Source organism: Cotesia typhae, unplaced genomic scaffold, assembly GCF_013202065.1.
Source record: "Cotesia typhae breed Kobodo isofemale line unplaced genomic scaffold, CoteBio_Ctyphae contig_23, whole genome shotgun sequence".
Classification (NCBI taxonomy): Eukaryota; Metazoa; Arthropoda; class Insecta; order Hymenoptera; family Braconidae; genus Cotesia; species Cotesia typhae.
The window spans coordinates 1,411,478-1,433,072 of record NW_027423729.1 but is presented as its reverse complement, the minus strand read 5'-3'; the positions used below and the strand labels follow the sequence as shown (position 1 = coordinate 1,433,072).

General features: G+C 27.1%; 5 protein-coding genes and 1 non-coding gene across 7 annotated transcripts in view; 3 read left to right on the top strand and 3 right to left on the bottom strand.

The window, feature by feature from the left end:
• The window catches only part of LOC141524981 (uncharacterized), a 26,934-nt gene extending 7,667 nt beyond the window's left edge, over positions 1-19,267 (bottom strand). Inside the window, exon 1 of the mRNA XM_074239199.1 lies at positions 19,264-19,267. The gene's annotated coding sequence lies outside the window, so the exon portion shown is untranslated. The remainder of the gene's footprint in view (positions 1-19,263) is intronic.
• Positions 307-2,297, top strand: LOC141524880 (small ribosomal subunit protein eS4-like). The gene is made up of 4 exons (XM_074239025.1): positions 307-324; positions 626-884; positions 1,577-1,976; positions 2,079-2,297. Exons 1-4 carry the CDS (start codon positions 322-324, stop codon positions 2,200-2,202), a joined length of 786 nt encoding a protein of 261 aa, XP_074095126.1. The 5' UTR covers positions 307-321; the 3' UTR covers positions 2,203-2,297.
• LOC141525099 (small nucleolar RNA SNORA16B/SNORA16A family) lies at positions 908-1,048 on the top strand. Its single transcript, XR_012478802.1, has one exon. It is a non-coding gene; the product is annotated as a small nucleolar RNA SNORA16B/SNORA16A family (small nucleolar RNA).
• Positions 4,153-5,282, bottom strand: LOC141524955 (uncharacterized). Its single transcript, XM_074239148.1, has 2 exons — positions 4,359-5,282; positions 4,153-4,275 (listed from the first exon to the last, which is right to left on the bottom strand). The coding sequence occupies exons 1-2, from the start codon at positions 4,794-4,796 to the stop codon at positions 4,153-4,155; spliced, it is 561 nt and encodes a 186-aa protein (XP_074095249.1). The 5' UTR covers positions 4,797-5,282.
• Positions 5,411-12,036, bottom strand: LOC141524980 (Na(+)/H(+) exchange regulatory cofactor NHE-RF3). 2 transcript variants are annotated; one of them, XM_074239197.1, is made up of 3 exons: positions 11,486-12,036; positions 10,979-11,404; positions 5,411-6,030 (listed from the first exon to the last, which is right to left on the bottom strand). In XM_074239197.1, exons 2-3 carry the CDS (start codon positions 11,396-11,398, stop codon positions 5,686-5,688), a joined length of 765 nt encoding a protein of 254 aa, XP_074095298.1. In that variant the 5' UTR covers positions 11,399-11,404; positions 11,486-12,036; the 3' UTR covers positions 5,411-5,685. The 2 variants fall into 2 exon arrangements, with proteins under 2 accessions (XP_074095298.1, XP_074095299.1); XM_074239198.1 differs by having other exon boundaries at positions 10,979-12,036.
• Rip11 (Rab11 interacting protein) lies at positions 15,688-21,595 on the top strand. The gene is made up of 6 exons (XM_074239190.1): positions 15,688-16,083; positions 18,028-18,066; positions 18,960-19,206; positions 19,338-19,716; positions 20,277-21,131; positions 21,229-21,595. Exons 1-6 carry the CDS (start codon positions 16,053-16,055, stop codon positions 21,388-21,390), a joined length of 1,713 nt encoding a protein of 570 aa, XP_074095291.1. The 5' UTR covers positions 15,688-16,052; the 3' UTR covers positions 21,391-21,595.

Genomic DNA, 21,595 nt, shown 5'->3' with positions numbered 1-21,595 from the left:
AAAAAAATTCTAAAAAATTATTTCTAATTTTTTTAAATTTATGCATGTCAATTTTTTTGTCAACTTGTAATTAAATTAATTCATTAATATCTACAATGTAAAACCATTAATATTGTATTTAATGGTTTTATTAATAAAACCATTAATTAATAAAAAAATATTAATAATAAGAATTTAATTAATTTATTTAGTGACAAAAAATAAAAAGCGCGAACTTTTAAAAATACCGACGGAGTATTGGCGTTAAAATCTCATTCTTCCTACCTACTGATACATAACTCAACCGCTACAAATCTTTTCCTTTTCTAACTCGGCTGCAAAATGGTGAGTAGTGTGTTTTTCACCGTCATTAAATCCGTCCACATCTTGTTAAATATCAGTGAATCAATACTTATTTTATATAAATAATATTCGGTATAATTAAATCTTTATTTATACTTACTTATTTATAAGTAAAATTTATAATTATAAAAAATAATAATTTTAGGTTACACTTGTTTATTCGTTCCTAACCTCAAAGAAAAAAAAATTAATTTAATTGATGTTTTTACTAACTTTGTAAAAATTTAAATTAAAAACTGAACTAATTTTTATTTAAATATTAATTAAAAATTTTTTTTTCTAGGCTCGTGGGCCCAAGAAGCATCTCAAGCGTTTACATGCTCCGAAAGCATGGATGTTGGACAAGTTGGGTGGTGTTTTTGCACCACGACCATCAACTGGTCCCCACAAGCTCCGAGAGTGTCTTCCTTTGGTTATTTTCCTACGTAACAGATTGAAGTATGCTTTGACGAACTCAGAAGTTACTAAAATCGTCATGCAGCGTTTGATTAAAATCGATGGCAAAGTTCGAACTGACATCAATTATCCAGCTGGTTTCATGGGTAAATTTAAATTACTTGTATTTAATTGGCTTTATCGAAGCTATGACTTTTTCTTAAATAAAATGTCGTGGTCAAAAGTAAACCAATAGTAAATAAACTCTTTTTTAGGTCACTGGCTAAGTTACTGTTATACTTTTTCAGTATCACCCACAAAGAGTACAATTTAATTATCAATATTAAAGTCAAAGACCCAGTTGTTTGACATTTGCAATTTTATTCTAATTAAAAAAATTAAATGGTCTAAAAAAATTAATTATCTTAAAATTTGATGACATGATAAATATTTAGGCTGCATTTAAAAATGCTCCATTTCTAGATAATTAAGAAATGACCTTGTATCTCGCGAACTATTGACATTTTTAAAGATATAAACTCATCCCGATGTTACACTCATCAAGACCATTCATTTGAGTACCCATATCAATTTTTCATATATTTTATATATTTATATATATGTATATATGAAAAATATATAAAAAATGCATGTGGGTACTCAAATGAAAGCTCTTGATGAGTGTAACTTTAGGATGAGCTTATATCTTCAAAAACGTCAATATTTAAGAAACTACAGTGCAATTTAATAAAAATCACTATTTAATAATTTATCAGAATTTATTTGTGTTTTTTAATTAAAATAAAATTCTTTTACCTTATCCAAATATTTTTACTAACGATTGATTAATTAATTTAAGATGTCATCACCATCGAAAAGACTGGTGAATACTTCAGATTGATCTACGACGTAAAGGGACGTTTTGCTGTCCACAGAATCACCGCTGAAGAAGCTAAATACAAATTATGTAAAGTACGCAAAGTACAAACTGGACCAAAGGGTATTCCTTTCATAGTAACACACGACGGTCGGACTATCCGTTACCCAGATCCAGTTATCAAGGTTAACGACACAATTCAGCTGGAAATTGCTACAAGCAAAATTCTCGACTCAATTCGTTTCGAGCCCGGTAATCTTTGCATGATCACTGGAGGTAGAAATTTGGGACGTGTTGGTACAGTTGTAAATCGTGAACGTCATCCTGGATCATTCGATATCTGTCACATCAAAGATGCTCAAGGACACACTTTTGCCACACGGTAAATTAATATTTTAATTTACTAAATTTAATTAATTGCTTCTTATTTTTTTGAATCAAAATTGGAATTATTAAATATATTAATTTGATTGTTTTATTTTAGATTAAACAACGTCTTTATTATTGGCAAAGGTGCTAAGCCTTACGTGAGTTTACCCAGAGGCAAGGGAATCAAGCTTTCTATCGCCGAAGAACGTGATAAGAGACTCGCCGCTAAAGGCCTTTAATTAATTAAAGTGGCATATAATTCATTGTTATCTCCAGATTTTACACTGTATAAAAACATTTGGAATCTTGATAACAAAATACATCTTTAAACGTATTAATGTTATTTATTTATTTATTTATTATTTTTCTTGTTTTTTTTTTTTTTTTTTTTTATATCATTAAAGTGTTATTGTATAATTAAAAAAATTTGGAGTATATTAATATTAATTGGACAATATTTAATAAGGTACAATAACTCAGTTCAAAATAGTACATTAAGATACGAGTTGCTTAAATGAGCGATTATGACACGGCGTGAAGTTGGCGCACGAGCGAAGCGAGTGCGCTAACACGCCGTGAATGATCGCTCATTTAAGCTACGAGTATCTTACACTATTTTGTAGCACCAGTGTCCTAAATTCGTCTTCAGTATTATTTAAATTTAAATATAAAAATTAATTAAGCAAAAACAAAAATAGTATATCGTGCATAAATAAAATCTAGAATGTTAAAGTAAATAATTGCTTAAAAATAGTATGATAGTATATTGTGGTAATCGACAACGTTACACGAGTGGCACGCACTATCATTATTACAAATGTAGCGATATATGTAGACCCAAAATCGGGGTCCAGGGGCAGAGCCCCGGTGGGGTCCAGGGGCGAAGCCCCGTCGGAAGAGGGGGGGGAGCCCCCAGTCCTAAAAACGAATAAAAGTTAAAAAAAAGAAATAAATATATATCAAATTTTAAATCCAAAGTGATTAATAGTAATTAAAAAAATTAATCCACACATTAAAACACTCAATATATAAAATTAAATAACAATAAATTTAGCTGTCACTTTATAATTTTTTAATTTTCTTTAACCAAAAAATTTGCTCCAAAAATTTATTCATAAGAAATTGCATTTTTATTTTATAAAATTCCCACTTGTCAATTAAAAAAAAAAATTTGAAATGATTAACAAAAAAATAAAAATATACTTAATAATTTTTCATTTAATTATTAGTTTTTATTATTTTTTTAACGATTTTTAAAATGTTTATTTCCACTTATTTCTATTTATTATTAAAATCATAAAATGTAAAATCAACGAATATTTATTTTTCTTCGGATTGAACTTCAATGGTGAAATGGCAGTTTTGGAATACCTTATATTGAGACTCTTAAAATTTTTTCACGCATAAACCTAAATCTTGATCATAAAATACTGTAGAACTGATAAATAAATCAGGAGTTCCACAATCGTTGAATTGAGAAGTTGAATTTTTCTTTTTCGCAACAGTATTTTCTTGCGAAATAGATTTAAATTTTTTTGATGGTGTGATGTATCAACTTCAACTACATTTGATGCTGGTGAACACGGTTGGCCAAAGTTTGATAAAACACTATTTTCGGGTTTGGACATTGAGACTGCTGTTTCAATTAATTTTTCATTTAATACTGATAAAACATTTGTAATTTTTGTCAAATTTTTTTCGTCGAAACGTCTAAACTGGTTGATTTTTAAAACGGTACTGTTTGTAACTACAGGAGATGGTTTAGTAGATCGAGGAGTGGATTCAACAGTATTTGTTTTTTTATCCAAAACAATTCCATCGGTGATCATAGAATGAGTACGTTTTTTGTTGTTAACGGAATCGGCAATATAACCTTCAACTACTGTTGATGACTTCCAACCACCATGTCTCTTCATCACTGTCATATCACCTCCAGCATCAGCTAATAATGTGGCAGATGTTCGACGGAAACTATGTCCAGTGTATTTATTGGCATTCTCTAATTTTAAAAATTCAGCAATGGTTCTAGGCATTGAACCAAACTTGTTAATTCCTATGGGCTGACAAGTACATCGACCATTTTGGTAATTCAAAAAAATCGATCTGTTTTACAGGTTTTGGGCCTAGCATCCATGTATTCTTTTGCGTAGTCATAATATTTACCATCAATGGTAAATGATCTTGGCTGATTATTTTTGTAATCGGAACTTTAATAAATAAAGTGTTCTCATCAATTTTTTGACATCTTCCAGTTTCATGTTCATGAATTCACTTCTTCTTAAAGCACCAGAAATTCCAAATATTAAACAAACCTGCAACAGTAAGAATAAAATAAACAAATATTTAGACTATATAGACATTTTCATACTCAAAAAATCAATAAATATTTAATTACCTTTGTAGCAAGATATTTATTATCAGGGGCTTCATTTAAAAATTTTTGGATATTTTCTTTTGTAAATACTTCAGATTTTTTAGCAACATATTTACTCATTTGTTTCTTCAAAAAAAACGTTACTTTTTTGTAATTACCAATATCAACGTCATCAAATGCTTTGATAGTAGTTTTCAACATCGAATGAAAAGCCCATAAACTGGGAGGGGCATATTTTTGAGAAAGATTATCAAAATAGACTAAAATCACATCTTCAGCAAAAGAATTTGATTTAACATTTTCTTTACGCCATGCTTTAAAAGCATTATAAGCTGCTACATACATTCGTTTAGATTTTGTTGGCATTGATTGCAAAGCTATATTCTTCGCCTTTTCTTTTATCTCGTCAGGAACAAAATCATTATAATCATCGTCTAAATCACTGTAATCACTGTCCATATTTATTACGGAATAGGATTCTTGTTAAATTAAATAACGTTTAGCAAATATTTCACACCAGAATAATGTTTACAACTGAGCGAAATCGATAATAAAAAACATTTGCGAATCATCAATTGAGGTTTCAGCATACTTCAGACTGAATCATAACCGACAAAAAGATGTAATTTTAATTATTAATTATTTATTATTTTCTATTTTTTCGGAGCTTTGAATGTTTTTAGATACATTTTTTCGTTTTTTTCTGCGGTGAAAGTCAAATTTTTAGAGCAGAAATGTATGGATTGATCGTAAATATGAGCCCGTAGCCTAAAAAATTCTTCTCAGCTCGTTTCATAATTGTTTATTTAAGTCAACAGTTGAGCGTGTCCTAAATACGAATTTAGGACACGCAGTGCTATAAAATAATTTACAGTTTTTTTTTTATAATTGACGAATTATTTCAAGTTACTACGATTTATCGAGTCGATCTTACCTTATCGCATTACTCAATTTTAATCGTTAAAATTTTACAGAGTGCAATTTAACAAAATTAATTATTTAATAAAGCAAATAGGATGTCCTTAAAAACTAAAAAGATAAGGCGATGAAAAAAAATAAAAGTAGTTAATTAATTACATCTATTGAACATTTTTTTATTGTTTAACACAATTTAAAAAAAATCAATCTATATTACAAGATAATTTGATTTTTTATTAATGTAATTATATTTTAAACAAAAATATCAACATCTAATCCATTTGAAACAATTATTAATTTATAAATGAACATTGAAATCTCAATTTCATTGATATCTAAAAAAATTAGTTTTAAACTTTATTTGTATAGTAATACATTTGCTTACGATGAGAATAACAGCACGCGAAATTTAATGCTGCGTTACAAGCAATTACATTTGATTTAACATTTCATATTTAGCCTGGAATGGAATAGTATCTTTTTTAGGATCGTATTTTTTCTTAGTCGCCAATTTAGCGCGTACTTCCTTGGCACTCATTTTAAGATTGAGGCTTTCTTTAGTCGTCGATACATTTCCGTTCCCCGTGGTGAGGTGTTCTGTTCCGTTGTTTCCAGTTTCATTGCTAATTGATTTATCATTATTGTAGATATCACTGCTTCCATTGTTGTTGATTTTCTCCTTTGAATTACTGTCGTTGATCGATGTGGCTGTCATTGTAGCTGTGCTCCCAGTATTTGACAATGTGTCGGCTGAATTATTTGACTTGTGGGTGTTCTAAAAAAAAATGATTAATTAATTATTTAAAAAAATTAATTATTATAAAAATAATAATTACAAAGTAGAAAATAAAATAAAATAAAATTGTCAGATGTTTTAATTAAGATTTACGGTGTTGTCAAGAAAACTTACACATACGTAAATAAAAAAATCTGTATAAATGATAAGCTAGCTTTGTAAAGTATTGCAAGCCGTCAAGGATTTCTCTTATCATTAATAGAATAAAAGAATTAGATATATTAATTTTTTACTATCATTAAGCGATATAAGAATTTTATTTAAAAAAATCTAATTATAATGAATCATCAGATTATGAGTAATAAATTAATTTAAGCGTGAAAATTAAATTATTTTATGATTATCACATACGGAAACTATTACAACTCACAATAATAAAAAAAAAAATTAAATTATCAAGTTTGACGTACAATTCACGTGCTTATGACCTAAATGATTGAACAAGAACAAAAAAAAAAAAAAAAAAAAAATGTAAAGATGAGTTGGATGCATGTCGCGTACCAAGGCCGATCGTGTCTTGCAAACGCGCTACTTTTTTGCTATTGCTGTAATATCTATAGCATATGTTTTGGGAAAAAAAGTTATTTTTAGTCATTTTACAAGACCTCATTTATCGTTCAGCATTTTTATTTGTTCTACTTAATTATTAGTCAGTGGAATAAAAAGATAATAATTTATATTTTATTATTCCTTTCGTGATAGTGACATTTAAATGAGATCATTGTCCGGATCAATTGGTTATTGACCGTAAACTCTAATTGTAATTAATAAATAGTTGTTAACTCTTTTAAAATTTAAAGATTAATTCTGGAGTCAAATAAAGAAGCTATATTTTAATAAAAGTATTTTTTTTTTTTTCCTTTTGACGATTATGAACGCGATTAGACTTTTATTAGTCGGATAATTAAGCTAGTGATAATTGGTAGGAGTAAATAAAGGATAATCTAGTGTTAATATTTGTGTAGAGTAGATCTACACACATATAATAGTAAAGATATTTGATAGTGTAATGGTATTGTAGGTAAGAGTAGTGTTTTAGAATAAGAATTCCAATAAGTTGTTTTTAATGCAGTAAAACGGTGACAGGAGCGACACGAAACCGGTTTTCCACAGAGCACGGAACTTTACTCTCTGTGTCTGATAGGGAACACGTGGTCGTGATATAATATATCTACTCATTATTGTATATTAATATTTAAGGTATTACTTGTTACAATCAATACTGTTAACCAGTGTTATACTTTAGATCAATAATCGATTGGTAAAATCATTAGTTATTAGTATTTACAATAAAACTACCAGATAAATAAATAAAATAAAATAAAACATATTTGTACAGTAAAATGTAATGGTTGGTTGATTTTGATTGAAAACAGCTCAAGGATCATAAAATGTTGGGAAATAATCCAAAGAGAGACATTCTCAATGAGCATTCTAGGAAATCGAGTGTTCATCAAGACGTAACGGGCTTGATAAATTGAGTACATGATCAAACTAGGAGTATTTAGAGTAAAATCATAATTATTTTTTTTATTGAATAAAAAAATTTTACGTAATTGCGTCAAAAAATTTTATGTTAAATATTTAACACTTTTTTGTGATAATTTAAAACAGTAAATGTTAAATTTACAAGAAAAAAGCGTTAAATATTTAACACAAAATTTTTTGACGCATATTGACGCAAAATTTTTTACTGTCTACGCGTATTAAGAAAAAGAAATAGTTTTATTTTTTTATTTTAACATTCGATTCAACAGTTTTATTGAAAACGCAATGACCATTTCTTACTGATTAAAATTATTGTTATTAATGATTATCGAAACGCTAGAGTGGTTCGCATTTAAAACAATAATATGCTCACAATAACTCTTCAACTCAAAGTTTTTATATTATTGCACAATACTCTTTCAAGGTAGTTGTTCTTACAAGCAATATGATGAGAAAATGGATGTTTTTTATGAATTTATACGAGTATGTTAATAGACTTGGATGCTTTTTTGTATTTGATCAAGAGATACAGTGTTATTTAAAAAAGATGATCAATAAATTGCACGTAACGTCGATAAGAAAAAAAAATAAGAAAATTTGGCGGAAAAAAAAAATTTCAAGTATTTTGGAATATCAAATGAGATAAATAGCTTCCGGTAGGGATGTTACTTCCAACTTCCGCTTAAAAATAAAACAATTATATTGTAATGATAGACAAGACTCGAGGTTGAAATAATATTGATGTTCGAGATATAATAAATAAGTTGACATGTAATTTTTGATGAAATAAATTTTATGTCTACGTTTAAATTATCCTATTAACGTCCGAAATTCAGTTAATCATTTTTTATTGTTCTATAAGTGCTTCTTAATCGTTTTTTTTTTTTTTTTTTTTTGATAATGCTTTTTACTAACAAGGCTGTGTTTTAAAAAATGAAATTTAGTTTCAAAAAATAAAGTTAAATAATTTATTACAAAGCCGCTGATTAAAAAATCAGCAATTTTATTAAATTGTAGATTAGATATTAGATTAGATACTGATCAGTGTTTTACTAGAGCCAGACGAATTATTTTCCTCATTTTATACGCACGGGTTATTTTTTATTAATTGACAAGATTCTTGCAGCTACAGATATACATAAATACATTTATATGTCAAATGTATACGTGAAAGTAAATATGGAAAAAACACGGTTGACATACAGGTACATTGACCCCGTAAAATTTATCACTAAAAAGAATTATCGTTCATATATTTTATCTGTAATAATAATTTAGCACACTACTTCTCGTTAATCTTACGTAATTCTAATGCATATTTTTATTTTTATTTAAGTACCTTTAAATCATTAATACTTATTAACAAAATTACAATAAACTGCTCCAATAAATTAGTAAAAAGATTTTTCTACAAATTAATTGTTACTATTTTTCTCTGAAATTATTTAATAAATATCTATAATAATTAAATTTATCTACGCCTTTAAAAATAGAAAATTTAATCTTATTATTATTTCATTAATGAGCACTCTGAAGTGAGGTAAAAAATTACAATCAAACTTTGATATTAATTTTAGTTTTTAGGAACGTAATAGCATCTAGTGTATGTTTTTTATTTTTACTAAAAAATTTATTTCATGGAATAATTGAGTGAAAGTTTTTTTGAGTAAAATTATTATTAATCCCAATTTCGTCTGATTAGTTAAATCAACACAGATGTTTTCGTAACATCATATATTGTGTTCATTTTATGAATAATACTCAAATAAGGCAAGGCTATCATTTAAATATTCTTGAAAAAAAAAAAAAAAAAAAACATTATTTTTGTTTAAAATTTATCGAGTTGATTATCGGAATTGTTTTGTCGACACTAAAAAAAAAAGTGATTAATTATTCTCGTCACTCGTGTAATTAAATTTTCACATGAAAAATAAGAAACAACCAAGTATAGCAACACGGGTAAGATTCACATGAAGAACACTTAAATATATGAATCATTGTTACATCACGTGGCTTTTTTTATTCATTCAAGCGGCTGTAAAAAATTAAATAACTAAATTTCTAAATCATTACTAATGAAGACTAAAAATAATTAAAATTATGGAGATAAACATATATCAATTCTTGATAATAAGTTATTATCATTAGCTAATCCATAGAACACAGCAGCATTGCTTAAGAAATCGTTAAGCGCTTTAAAATATTGGTAATTATATAAATAGATAAATATACATTTAACATATTTTAAATATTTTTCAATATGACCTTGGAGTATTTCATTTTTTCTGTGGACAGGTATGCCGTCAGAACATTTAATTGCAGACGATACGTACATCACTCAGTTAGAAAGTCGTTGAAACAAATAGCTTTGGTGTATACATGTTTATACATATACTTATAAATATATTTATTTATTACAATGTACTATGTACTATGTACGCATGTATGCATGTATATTGGTACATATATTTTTTACGACACACGTTTGTAATTATCAAATATAATCGTAATCGACTTGCCTGCAATGCGGCCTGTGAATGCATTTTTTTTATGTTAAAAATAAAAAAAAGTACTATATGTGTCACAAATGTGAATACATACTGAGATGTAGAAAGTCACTTGCTCAAATGAAGGTGTTAAGTTTTTTTTTTTAATCGTAATTAATATTGTTTCGCAAGTGTTCAGGAGGACGTAGACTCGATTTTTTTAAGTACGCTTTTTCAGTCAGCTTTTATTATTTATCACGCATTAGATAATAAATTTGTCGTAATCAAATTATTAATAAATAAACAAGATTTTCATAATTGTAGTTAATGCTTTTTTTTTTTTTAATTAATTACCTGTTTAATTATATGGAAATTGTGAATTTCATGAGTAATCTTTAGTAGAATTTTTAATTGAAGTTTTTAAATTGTTATTTTGTAATAATTAAATTATTGTTATTTATTAAATTATAACAAAAAAATATTTTTAAAAAATTACATGGATAATTTTTTAAAATTTTCTACATGTGGAATTTTTTCTTTTATTTTTTTTTTTAAATAGTTTTTCAATAAAATAAATTATTAAAATTTTTAAATGTCGGCTAACTTAATTTTCATTAATTTCAGTGATACAATTCTTCTAATTTATTATTGGAAGAAAAGTCAGCTGGTCATGAGTAATGAATTTTCCTCTTAACAATTAATAATTAAATAATCTTAAGTTCTCTGCAATAAAAGCATAAAATACCTTATTAATTGAAATATTTGTATTATGATAAAATAAAAAAATGAATCATACTAATGTTAGCCGATATTTTTAATTTTTAGATTTTTTTTTCCAGTTTTTCAAATAAAAATTAAAAAAAATTTTTTTTTGTAATAATTTTTTCAATAAAAAAAATTTTCAAACTTCGGTTAACTTAATTTGTCTAAAAAATGAAAAAGCGGGAACTTACATCTTCAAAAGAGGAAATGCTTCCATCCGGAGCCTCGTGTTCAGAGGATGGATTCTTCTCGGGCGTCTTGATTACCTTGATGCCCGACATCGTGCCCTTGATAATAATGTTGTTGGCCTTGTAATAATCATCAGCCTCCTGATCGACCACGAGTAATTTCGTTTCATTGGGAAAAGCCTTAATACGATCAACAACTTGTTTATGGGTTTCATTATCAATATTTATTTCGTTGACTTCGATAATGCGATCGCCTTGACGTAATCCAGCGGCTTGACTCGGAGAGCCATCATCAACTTTGCCAATAAATTGGCCCTCCTTGCCGCGCTCCGCGTGGAGATTAAAACCATAACCATCAAAGTCCTCCCACTTTACTATGTGGCAAAGTCGTGCACACGGTTGCTTATCGTTTTTCATCGACATCCTCACCTAGTTTTATTATTATTATTATTAATATTAAATTTTACAAATCCATCTACATAAATATAAATAATTAAAAACTGCACCCACCTCACTGTTTTTTTTTTATTTTTCTTAAATAAAAAAAACAAAACAAAAAAGCGCGCGAATTAAAAACTGCACACTTTGTTAATATTAATCCAATTGCTCAACAAACGAAACTGAAATTAACAACCAGGTAAAACAAAATTAAATTGTTTTATCTTCTTCTCTAAACATTCCTGTGTAAAATAATTTTTTTTCTAAAATAATTATTTTCCCACAAGTTTTTTTTTTTTTTTTTTTTTTTTTCCAAGTTCCAGATTCTTCTCAACATAAACTTTCTCTCTTCTTCTTCTTCTTCTTCTTCTTACTCACTTTCGCAGTCTACCTGTCACACCAATCGCCGCCGGTTCTTCGACTATTTTTATTCTTCTTCACTTAAAAAGTTTAAAATAAAACAATAACTAAAAATCCTAGCCAAGGACGAACCGATTGTAAAAATCCGAAGACTTAAATTTTTAAAAAAGAAAAATAATAATAATAATTACGATATTTAGTATATAATGTAACGATAATTATACGGTTTAGTATCGACGGACATTCACCGAAGACACGACGAATGATCCATGCGAGGCACTCGCTGACTCGTGACAAGGAGCAAAGAGAAGGCAGAGAAGGTAAGCTTGCCCCCCAAATGAAAAAGTTATGTGAATTTAAAGGGTAGGGATGAATCTGTTGCGTTTTTAAAATCATCTTGGCTTATAATCGACAGTGGCGACATCATCAACACGTGATACATCACAATAATTATTGCGCGGGAAATTTTGAATTTATAAGCTGTTGGATTTTATTGCCGCTGTTGCTGAGCATGCAGAATCATCAGGTAAAATATTAATTAATGTTATTAATATTAATTATTAATTATTAAAATAAATATATTTAGTTTCTCAATTTACCTTGGACATATGAATAGTTTTTATCGGGAAATCTTGAAGATCCTAGATGATAAATATTAGCAACCTTGCAGCAATTATGTGAGTTGTGAACTGTAAATAAATAAAATTTTGCTTTATTAAATCATCCCATTTGTTAAATTGCACTGTGATTTTTTAATTATTGACATTTTTAAAGATATAAGCTTATCCCGATGTTACACGCATCAAGAGCTTTCATTTAAGTACCCACATGAATTTTTCATATATTTATATATATATATTATATATATGTATATATGAAAAATATATGAAAAATTGATGTGGGTACTCAAATGAAAGCTCTCGATGAGTGCAACTTCGGGATGAGCTTATATCTTTAAAAATGTCAATAGTTTACAACACTGGTCACAAAATTTTGTTTTTTCTCTTAATAATACAGATAATCTCTGTGAGATAGAATTACAAATTTAATTGTGTGCACAAAAACAATTGTGCCGAATAAATAAAATAAAGAAAACAAATGTTTCGTAATCCCATGTTACAATTACAATTAAGAAGATAGGTGGATCTTGTGTGTAATAAATAATCTCAGTGCAGGTGTGATGTAATTCGTTGACATAACAATGAGAGCAGTAAAACAGATAGATGTGATAGCTTCTTGCGATTAAATAAAAATAATTCTGTTACATTTGGATTGTGAGAAATGTAAAAGCTTGTTATAAATTAACTCTTACAGCATATGATAATAATAATTGCAATAAATTGATAGATTGATTGATTAACAGCTTAATTGATAATTTAAGAGTTTAAATAATGGATAAAATTAAACGATTTTTGATAAGATTGTACTTGAGGAAGTGCGACATCCTGTAGATACATGCGGTACCAGTCGCTGTTTTTTATGGCCTCGGAATCATGATTACGAAATAATGTTTAATGTTGAGAATAATACAAAAACAATTATATGTATAAGTGCAATTTTTTATTCTATCATTTTTTTAATTTTTTTTTTTCTTGTAGCTCGAGGGAAATATTTTATTTTTATTTATCATTAAAAAATATCGAACTATTTTTATTTTATTAATTGGTCAGTGGAAAATTTTAAGCGGTGAGATATTTTTTCTTCTATCTGTTAAATGAAAATAATTAAATAATATTTTTTCTAAAAATAATAAATAATATATAAAAACAATTTTTAATAACACTATTATCGACACTTGATTCTAATTATATATGATTAAATAATTAATTTAAAATTAAATGATCCATTGTGTGCAGCACCTTGTAATTTTTTTATGCATATCACATTGTTTTAATGAGTAGAAAATTCAAGTTTACAATTATAAAGATAACAAGCTATTCAAGTTTATGGAAATTATTAATGATAATTAATTTGTTTAGAAAAATAAAAGTGAAGAATTTCAAACATATTTTAGTAATTCTGTTTTGAAGAATATTTAAAATGAATTTTATTTAAAAGGTGACAAAAAATAAATTTAATAAAATTATTTTTTATTCGAAATAATATTTAAAAAAAATTAATAGGGCACTTTATCTCTCTGGTTATAAATAATTAATTACCTTTAACTTTTATCTCACTTAATAAAGCTTGAACTTATTTTATTTATGATAAAAATAAGTCTTCTTCCTCAATTCAATATCTGTGTGACAAATCACGTTTTGATTATTAATTCTTTAACTATTCATCAATAAATAATGAACTAGTGTTTAATATATGCTTAGTATCTAAAAGCCATTTGATTTTTATCTGAATAGAAAAACGAATAAAAAATAATCTGGTGTACTAAAATTTTAAATGTAATTTAATTAGACAATTTTTTATTACATTAATATTAACATATAATCGAAATGATTAATTTTTTCATGCGTAAAAAATTCATAATATTTTCAAGCTTATGAATTTATTTATTATTCACATTTCATCACATATTACTACCCATTACAGTCTAACTGACGTAAGGGGTGTCCCAAATTCTTAAGTAAAAGTACAGAGACAACAAGCAAAACTTATTGCATATTTACTTACTAGAAGAAAGTGAAATTAGATCAAATTAATAAATAAGTGTACACAATTTTCAGCGTGTACCTTCATTATACTATGATTAATTATGAAAATCATTATCATTTCACCCTGTTTGTATTCACAACGTATGTTTGTGAATCATTTATGATAATACTCATAAATTATGACGAATCTTTGTATTATCCTTTGTACAAACAATTAACTTTTCATATTATCGCATTGGTGACAATAATAATTGTCTACATCAAGATATCAAAATAACTTAAAACAGTATTTTAATGTCAAAAACAATGAGAATGTGACCCGATTTTATTTCATTACCGATTAGTTTATAGAATGATAATAATTATACATTAAATTTAATGATTGATGTCATTTCTATCCATCAGTTAATAATTCTCTAATAAGCGTCAAATTTTAACCATTAAAAATGATGATCTCATTTTTATTTAATAGCACAGTTATTATTTTATCTATTTTTTTTTTATTACGCCTCTATTTTTTTCGTTGAAAAAATTCCCAAAGGTTTTTAATTATCTGTAAAGTCAAACTTTTGAAAGATTAAACAATATTTCTGTTAATCAATCAATAAATTCGATAAAAATAAAAAAATATCTGTTGACTGTTATTTATAACGTTAAGTTATAAGTGAAATATATTATTAAAAAATAATACTGAAGTTAGCCGTCAGCTTTCAATTTAAAAAATTATAATAACAAATCAATTACAATAAAAAAATGCTTTTAAATATTTTTACTTGCAATTTTTATTAATTTTTACATTTGAAACTTTTAAATTAATCTTTTTTTTAATAATTGCATTATAATGAAATTTTTAATGTCTGCCAACTATGACATTAAATTCAGCTGTCACTTTACAATTGTTTAATTTTTTTTAACAAATAAATTATAGCAAAAAAAAAAAATTATTAAAAAAATAGATTTGTAGAAATGTAAATAAATTTAAAATGCAATTTTTTTAAAATAATTTTTTAGAACAAAATTTTTTGTTAAAAAAAATTAAAAAATTGTCAAGTGACAGCTAACTCTTATGTCATCTGCCAACTTGAGTGTCATATTAAAAAAAATAAATAAACTTCAAGGTTTATTTATCAATAAAATAATAAAAATAAATAACCGCATAATAATTAGCAGTCAAGTTGAAAAAATTCAAATAAAAATACCGCGGGGTTTTGAATTTTGATTTTACGGCCCTGCGCGTGCGGGCCTGCGCAGAGGAACTGCGCAGAATCTGTGTGACGGTAAAATATAATAAGAGGCAATGTTCGGATAGTTATCCGCGACCAACCGAACATTACGGAGTACGAAAACAAAATAACGTAATTTTAATAAACAATAAAACTTTGAAATTTAGTAATAAATACACAAATTTAATAATAATTAAATTATAAAAATAAGAACAATTAAAAAAAAGTATAGTGTTTACAAACAAAGAATTTGTAATCCGGATTACAAAAATGGTGAATTATAAATTAACTGACGTCTAGTGAGTCGTCCAAGTGATTCGTCATCTCCAACAACAGCTTGTATTTACGAGTGGAGAGCTAAACAACCAAACGATTATAGTTTTATAATAATACACCTGTCCAATGATACTCTGACGTATTTGACATTTACTGAGATTGTAGTAGAGCAACATGTGGAGTCCAACACACGTCCAGGTAACAGGTATGTATATTTATACCAATCATGTTTATTATTGTCTTTGCTTGTAATTATAATTATTAATTTTCTCTTTTTGCGCAAACTAATTTTTAGATTTTTATTTTTCTGTACAAAAAAAATATTTAAAATTTGGAAAAAATGCGTGCATGTTGTTTATTTATAAAAAAGTAGGTAGCTGGGTCAAATAAGTCAATGTACCGTTCACAAGGCCACTTTATTCATTCTAACACTTTGAATATTCACACAATTATTAATAATAATAATAATAATATTAATTGCATACAATTAATAATTTTTTTACTTTTAATAATTATTGTATTTTTAGTGAGTGTGTACTTTTATTTAACTAGTCTACATTTATATGGATCCAGTGAAACCATGCAAAATTCCAGTTAATCAAGGTATTTGTAAAGCCAGTCTAACTGCCAACTCCACTTTCTCAGCTGTTGATGATAATGATGATATCTTGGTTTTAAAACCGTTACATTACATGTGACACCGATAAAATTCAATTATTTTACAGTTTAAATTATTATCTTTTTTTTTTTATTATTTATTTTTACTCATAATTCATGTTTTCACAAAAATATAGAAAATTATTAACGATTTATTTTAATTTAATTTTATTAATGAATTGATGAGAAGAGAAAAAATTTTGTTAAAGAAACTGATAGAGTTACTGTGAAAACACGTGATGTTTTGAGAAATTGGATCGCGATTTCCCTGCTTTCAAGCGTGATATCATGTTATTAAATTATAAATAAAAATTGTATTTATGTATTTATAATTCATTGATAAATGATTATTTAAAATGATGATTATGCAAATAATTTGAAAAAAAAATTCAATTCTTATTTTTTTTTAAAAGAGCCGGTCTCTATGATTGCAGCTTTTCATTTCTCTTCTAAACACATATTATTAAAGGTATTAAAAGTAACATAGAATCATTTTTATTAAAAAAAAAAAAAAAATTTATTATTTATAAAAAATAAAAAAATTGTTTGTCAAAAAATTAAAATCATATTGATTGACTTCTATTGAAATGTAATGATCTTTGATATTTATCTAAGGGCTTCAACGCGAGCTAAACCGCGGGTAAAGGCTAGTATAAATATAAATGAAAGAGATAATTGAGGTTTAGATAGTAATTTATATAAATATCATCCGTTGACTTTACAGTGCGTAGTACAAATGAAAGATAGAAAAATTGAAGGATAGTTTATGTGTTTAAAAATGTCAATTTTTCACAAGATAAAAGTTCATTTCTTAATTACGTATCTAGATGATTAGAAATAAAAAGGATGGGGTAAAAAAAAATAAATGAATGTTTAATGTGGGGAAGAAGCAGACGAGAAGATCTCAAAGAAAATAATTTTAACATACCTTGGATACCTGGGTTGTATTATTATACTGTTACTGTTTAGAAAAATGTATTCAATGTACATCAACGTCCAGTCACGTACAAATAAAACACCCGTACATATTCAGCCTTTCCCTTAGCTTCTCATCCATACAAGACTTTTTTCTTCTATTCTATTCCCTCTGCTCCGTAGTCCGTGAAATAAATTCTCAAACGATTAAGTACATTTTTTTTAAATCATTAATTTGAATAATTAATTTAGTTATTTTTCAAATCAATGTACATGTTAATTATTTATACATTAATTTAAAATGTAGTGCGATTGATTTTAATTGTAATTTAAAATAAAAAAAAATAATAATAGTGTGCAGAGATGCCAACTAGCAATGCTACACTTATAACTAGCTACTTGACTTGTTTGACGACTCCAGAATGCGTGAGATCAGTGACAGGATGTTGCATTTAAGTGCACGCATGTTTTGTATTATAGCAATTAAATTAAATAATTAAACGTGGTCTTATAAATGATATATTTATAACTTGTGTCAATAAATAATATACTAAATAAATTTTTTTTTGTGTTTCAGTTCAAAGGGCACGAGGATTGTTAACAAAAGGAAAACACAGTGAGTTTTTTATGCATTTTTATTCTGTATGCATATAATAATAAATTCATTTGAATTATGTTAAACTTAACGAGAGGGATACTGTTATAATGAAGGTAATTCGTATGAAGAATGTTTTAAAACCACTGTATGGGAAATAAAACTATATAATCTTCATCATCAAATATATATATATATATATATATATATATATATATACTGATACAGCAAGTGTTGTAGTGGTGACGATGGTGATGGTGATGATGAGCTCGCGCAAAAGAATGCCCGTAAATAAAGGCGTGGTATTAAATTGTTAAGACTATACAATTTGCATACAACACATGGACGTTTATTTACATTTGATTATTATACAATGTACATTACCTAAATAATATTAATAATTTACAAAATTAATATTGTTTGGAAAAAAAAAAAAATTTTTTTTTTATTGTTATATTTATTTACGAAAATTATTCCGAATAATTTTTGAAATAAAATTCATGTATTGGCTAAATACTAAAATTAAAATGGAAATAATAATAGTAAAGAAAAAAAAAAATTAGCAAGAAATTCGTGACTCGATTATTAAAAAAATAAATAAATAATTCAATTTGTTTGTTAATAATAATAGCGAATAATTTACAATAAAATTTATACTGAAGGTTTGTTTAAAAGACGTGAATCTCGTGCAAAATTTTATGTTAATATAATAATTAACAATTAATTTATTCACGATAGAAAAAAAGTTTCAAAGAAGTAATTGATTGAACGATAAAAATTGAAATGATAAATTATTATAATGAATTTATATTCTGACCCAAAATTTTTCTATGACATATAAATTACGAAAAGGTTTAAATAGTGAACTCTGTAATTTGACCTTTTTTATTCAACGCCTACTTTATTTTCATCAGAGACTAACGACTGCTTCGTGACAATCGGACTTGGCAAGGAGAAATATCAAACGTCAGTTAAAGAGAAGGCCAGCGAGAATGTTGAGTGGCATGAGGAATGCGAACTCCAGATTCCTTCACAGGGCAATACGGCGGAAATTGTCCTCACTGCTCTTCATCGTAACTTCCTGGGCGTCGACGAGTTCTTAGGAATGGTCACCGTTCCATTGTCGAGTTTCGATGTTTACGAAAGACCGAGAAACAGATGGTAATTACTAATTAGTAAATGGTTACAAAAACAAAAAAATGCCTTATCATTTATCACAGCTGATAAGACAGGTTTTTTGAAAGTTGAAAAAAATTATACAATACTGATTAAACTCTCTTTAATGTCAACAGGTATAGCCTTAGTAGTAAACCCGGAAAAGAAAATACAAAAGAACGCGGTGAGCTTGAAGTTAAAATAGGTTTTATTGTTAAAGCCGGCAGCCTTACCGATTTAACGCGTAAAGAACGTCATAAAAGTTCACTGGGTCAGTTGTCAACGGCAGCTCACTCGATTGGCGGCAGTCTTTTGAGTATTGGTAGTTTGGAGAAACGTAAGGGCTTGAAAAAATTAGCCAAGTCCATCGGGAATCGTGTCAAAGGCAAGAGTAAAAATAAATTGGACCATGAACATGAATTTGATGAAGTTGAGGAACATCAAATTAGGCCGACTAGACAGGAACCTGGTGAAGCTGATCCTGGTGTTATTAGTGAAGATGATGATGAATTTACGGTTTGTTATTTTTCTTTATTTTTATCTTTTATTTGCTTAATTTTCAAAACTCGTCTGTCACTCTAGTTTTGAGAAATATTTTTTTTTTAATAATCATTCAAAATTATTTAAAATTTGACTAAAAATAAAAAAAAAAACACAACTATTTTAAGCTCTCCGAGCTCCAAAATTTTGATCTGCTTGGCGGTATTTCGCGCGGTAAAGAGAGCTTAACTAAAATTCTTAGAAAAAAATTCAATCGGAAGAAGAACATGAAAATTATTTCAAAAATCACATTTTTAAAAATTTTTTTATAATTGGATTTTTGACGAATGAATTATTTGATTTTAACGAACATGATACAGTTTTTTAAGCAATAGCAATAAACATTAAATTGAAGACGATCAGAAGACAAATTTTGAAGTTATTTGAAGAAAAAACTACACTATCTTATAAGTAATTGCAAAACACATTTCTTTAAAAATTTTCTTACAATCTACTAAACTAAATTAATTAAAACTCACATGAAATCTCATAGATTTCATGTACGGATAAAATCATCCATAAATTTTATTTTCCAGTTTGATGATTTATCACACAAAAGTTCAGCTTCATCACTCAATGCTCCAGTATCAAGTGGCTTAACGTCTGGTTATTCCAGCAATTCAACAACGCAAAGTTCACGAACAACGGATTTAAATATATTGTCAACACCCACAAATCCAGCTCCCAATAAACCGCCACGTTTTAACACGGGCTCTAATTTAAACTCATCCTTATCTTCAAATAATCTTACTGGTAACAATAATAACGTCAATAACAATAATAATAATAATAATAATAATAATATTAACAATAATAATGATGCCGAACAAGACGAATGGGGTCGAAAACTTTATGGATTACAATCGTCGAATATAAGTAATAAAAAATGGGATAATAAATTAACCCCTAAAATAATAATAGATCAAGCGAAAGATAATCGTGAATTGACGACATCATCAGTAAATTTATCGCCATCACTAACGACGACAGCAATGAGATTTCGTGATACTCCAGAACCTCCGAGTCCTGCACCACGTGAAATAATTCAAGTTAAACGTACTAATAAAGACGATAAAATAAGTATGAAAGATCGTAATTCGAAAGAAGAAAAACAGTTGATTAGTGGAAGCACTGGCGGTGGTAGAGATCGCAGTCCTAATGTTAAGGACGATAAAGCGGGCAATAAAAATCAAAAGGATGATAAAATATCTAAGAAAGATAAAAAGAATAGAGACAAAGAATTACTTAAGGGTAAAGATATCAATGAGGAAGTTAAATTATCCTCCGAGAGAATTATTATTGGCGGTGAAGATGCTACTAAAAATAATATGGGAGTAAAAAGTCGACTTCCTCATGAGGTTCTTGCACAGTTTGACGGTAAAACACGAGAGGTAATAATATACAACTATCATCATCATAATCGTCATTATTATTATCATTATCGGAAATTTATTTTAGATTTTTATAAATCATTGTTTTATTTTTCAGGATCTCATTGAGATGGCTTTACAGTTGCAAACAGAAGTTAATGATAAAAAACGACGACTAGCTGATCTCGAAGATTACATCGACTCTCTTTTACTCCGAGTTATTGAAACTTCACCGCGGATATTACAAAATCCCTACTCGAATAATCGCCGTTTATTATAATACTTATGAGAAATAAATCTTACAGATTAATCAAATCTTCCGATTGCAGCTAATGCAGTTAAATTGATATTTTTATAAAATAAAAATAAATTTTTTTTATTTTTTCAAATTAGTTTGTAAAAATTTTATTAATTTAATCTGTTGGGTTATAGATTAAGGAGACCCGGCCTAAAATTTAAGCTATTTTAAAAATTTTATTTCTACA

Excerpts from the sequence above, each read along its gene's own strand:
- LOC141524880 (XM_074239025.1), top strand. Across the intron at positions 885-1,576 it reads TTATCCAGCTGGTTTCATGG|ATGTCATCACCATCGAAAAG; the intron begins GTAAATTTAAAT and ends AATTAATTTAAG. Across the intron at positions 1,977-2,078 it reads GGACACACTTTTGCCACACG|ATTAAACAACGTCTTTATTA; the intron begins GTAAATTAATAT and ends GTTTTATTTTAG.
- LOC141524955 (XM_074239148.1), bottom strand. The coding sequence starts at position 4,796 with ATGGACAGTGATTACAGTGATTTAGACGATGATTATAATGATTTTGTT. Across the intron at positions 4,276-4,358 it reads ATAAATATCTTGCTACAAAG|GTTTGTTTAATATTTGGAAT; the intron begins GTAATTAAATAT and ends TTACTGTTGCAG.
- LOC141524980 (XM_074239198.1), bottom strand. The coding sequence starts at position 11,398 with ATGTCGATGAAAAACGATAAGCAACCGTGTGCACGACTTTGCCACATA. Across the intron at positions 6,031-10,978 it reads GCATTTCCTCTTTTGAAGAT|AACACCCACAAGTCAAATAA; the intron begins GTAAGTTCCCGC and ends ATTTTTTTTTAG.
- Rip11 (XM_074239190.1), top strand. The coding sequence starts at position 16,053 with ATGTGGAGTCCAACACACGTCCAGGTAACAG. Across the intron at positions 16,084-18,027 it reads AACACACGTCCAGGTAACAG|TTCAAAGGGCACGAGGATTG; the intron begins GTATGTATATTT and ends TTTGTGTTTCAG. Across the intron at positions 19,717-20,276 it reads AAGATGATGATGAATTTACG|TTTGATGATTTATCACACAA; the intron begins GTTTGTTATTTT and ends TTTATTTTCCAG.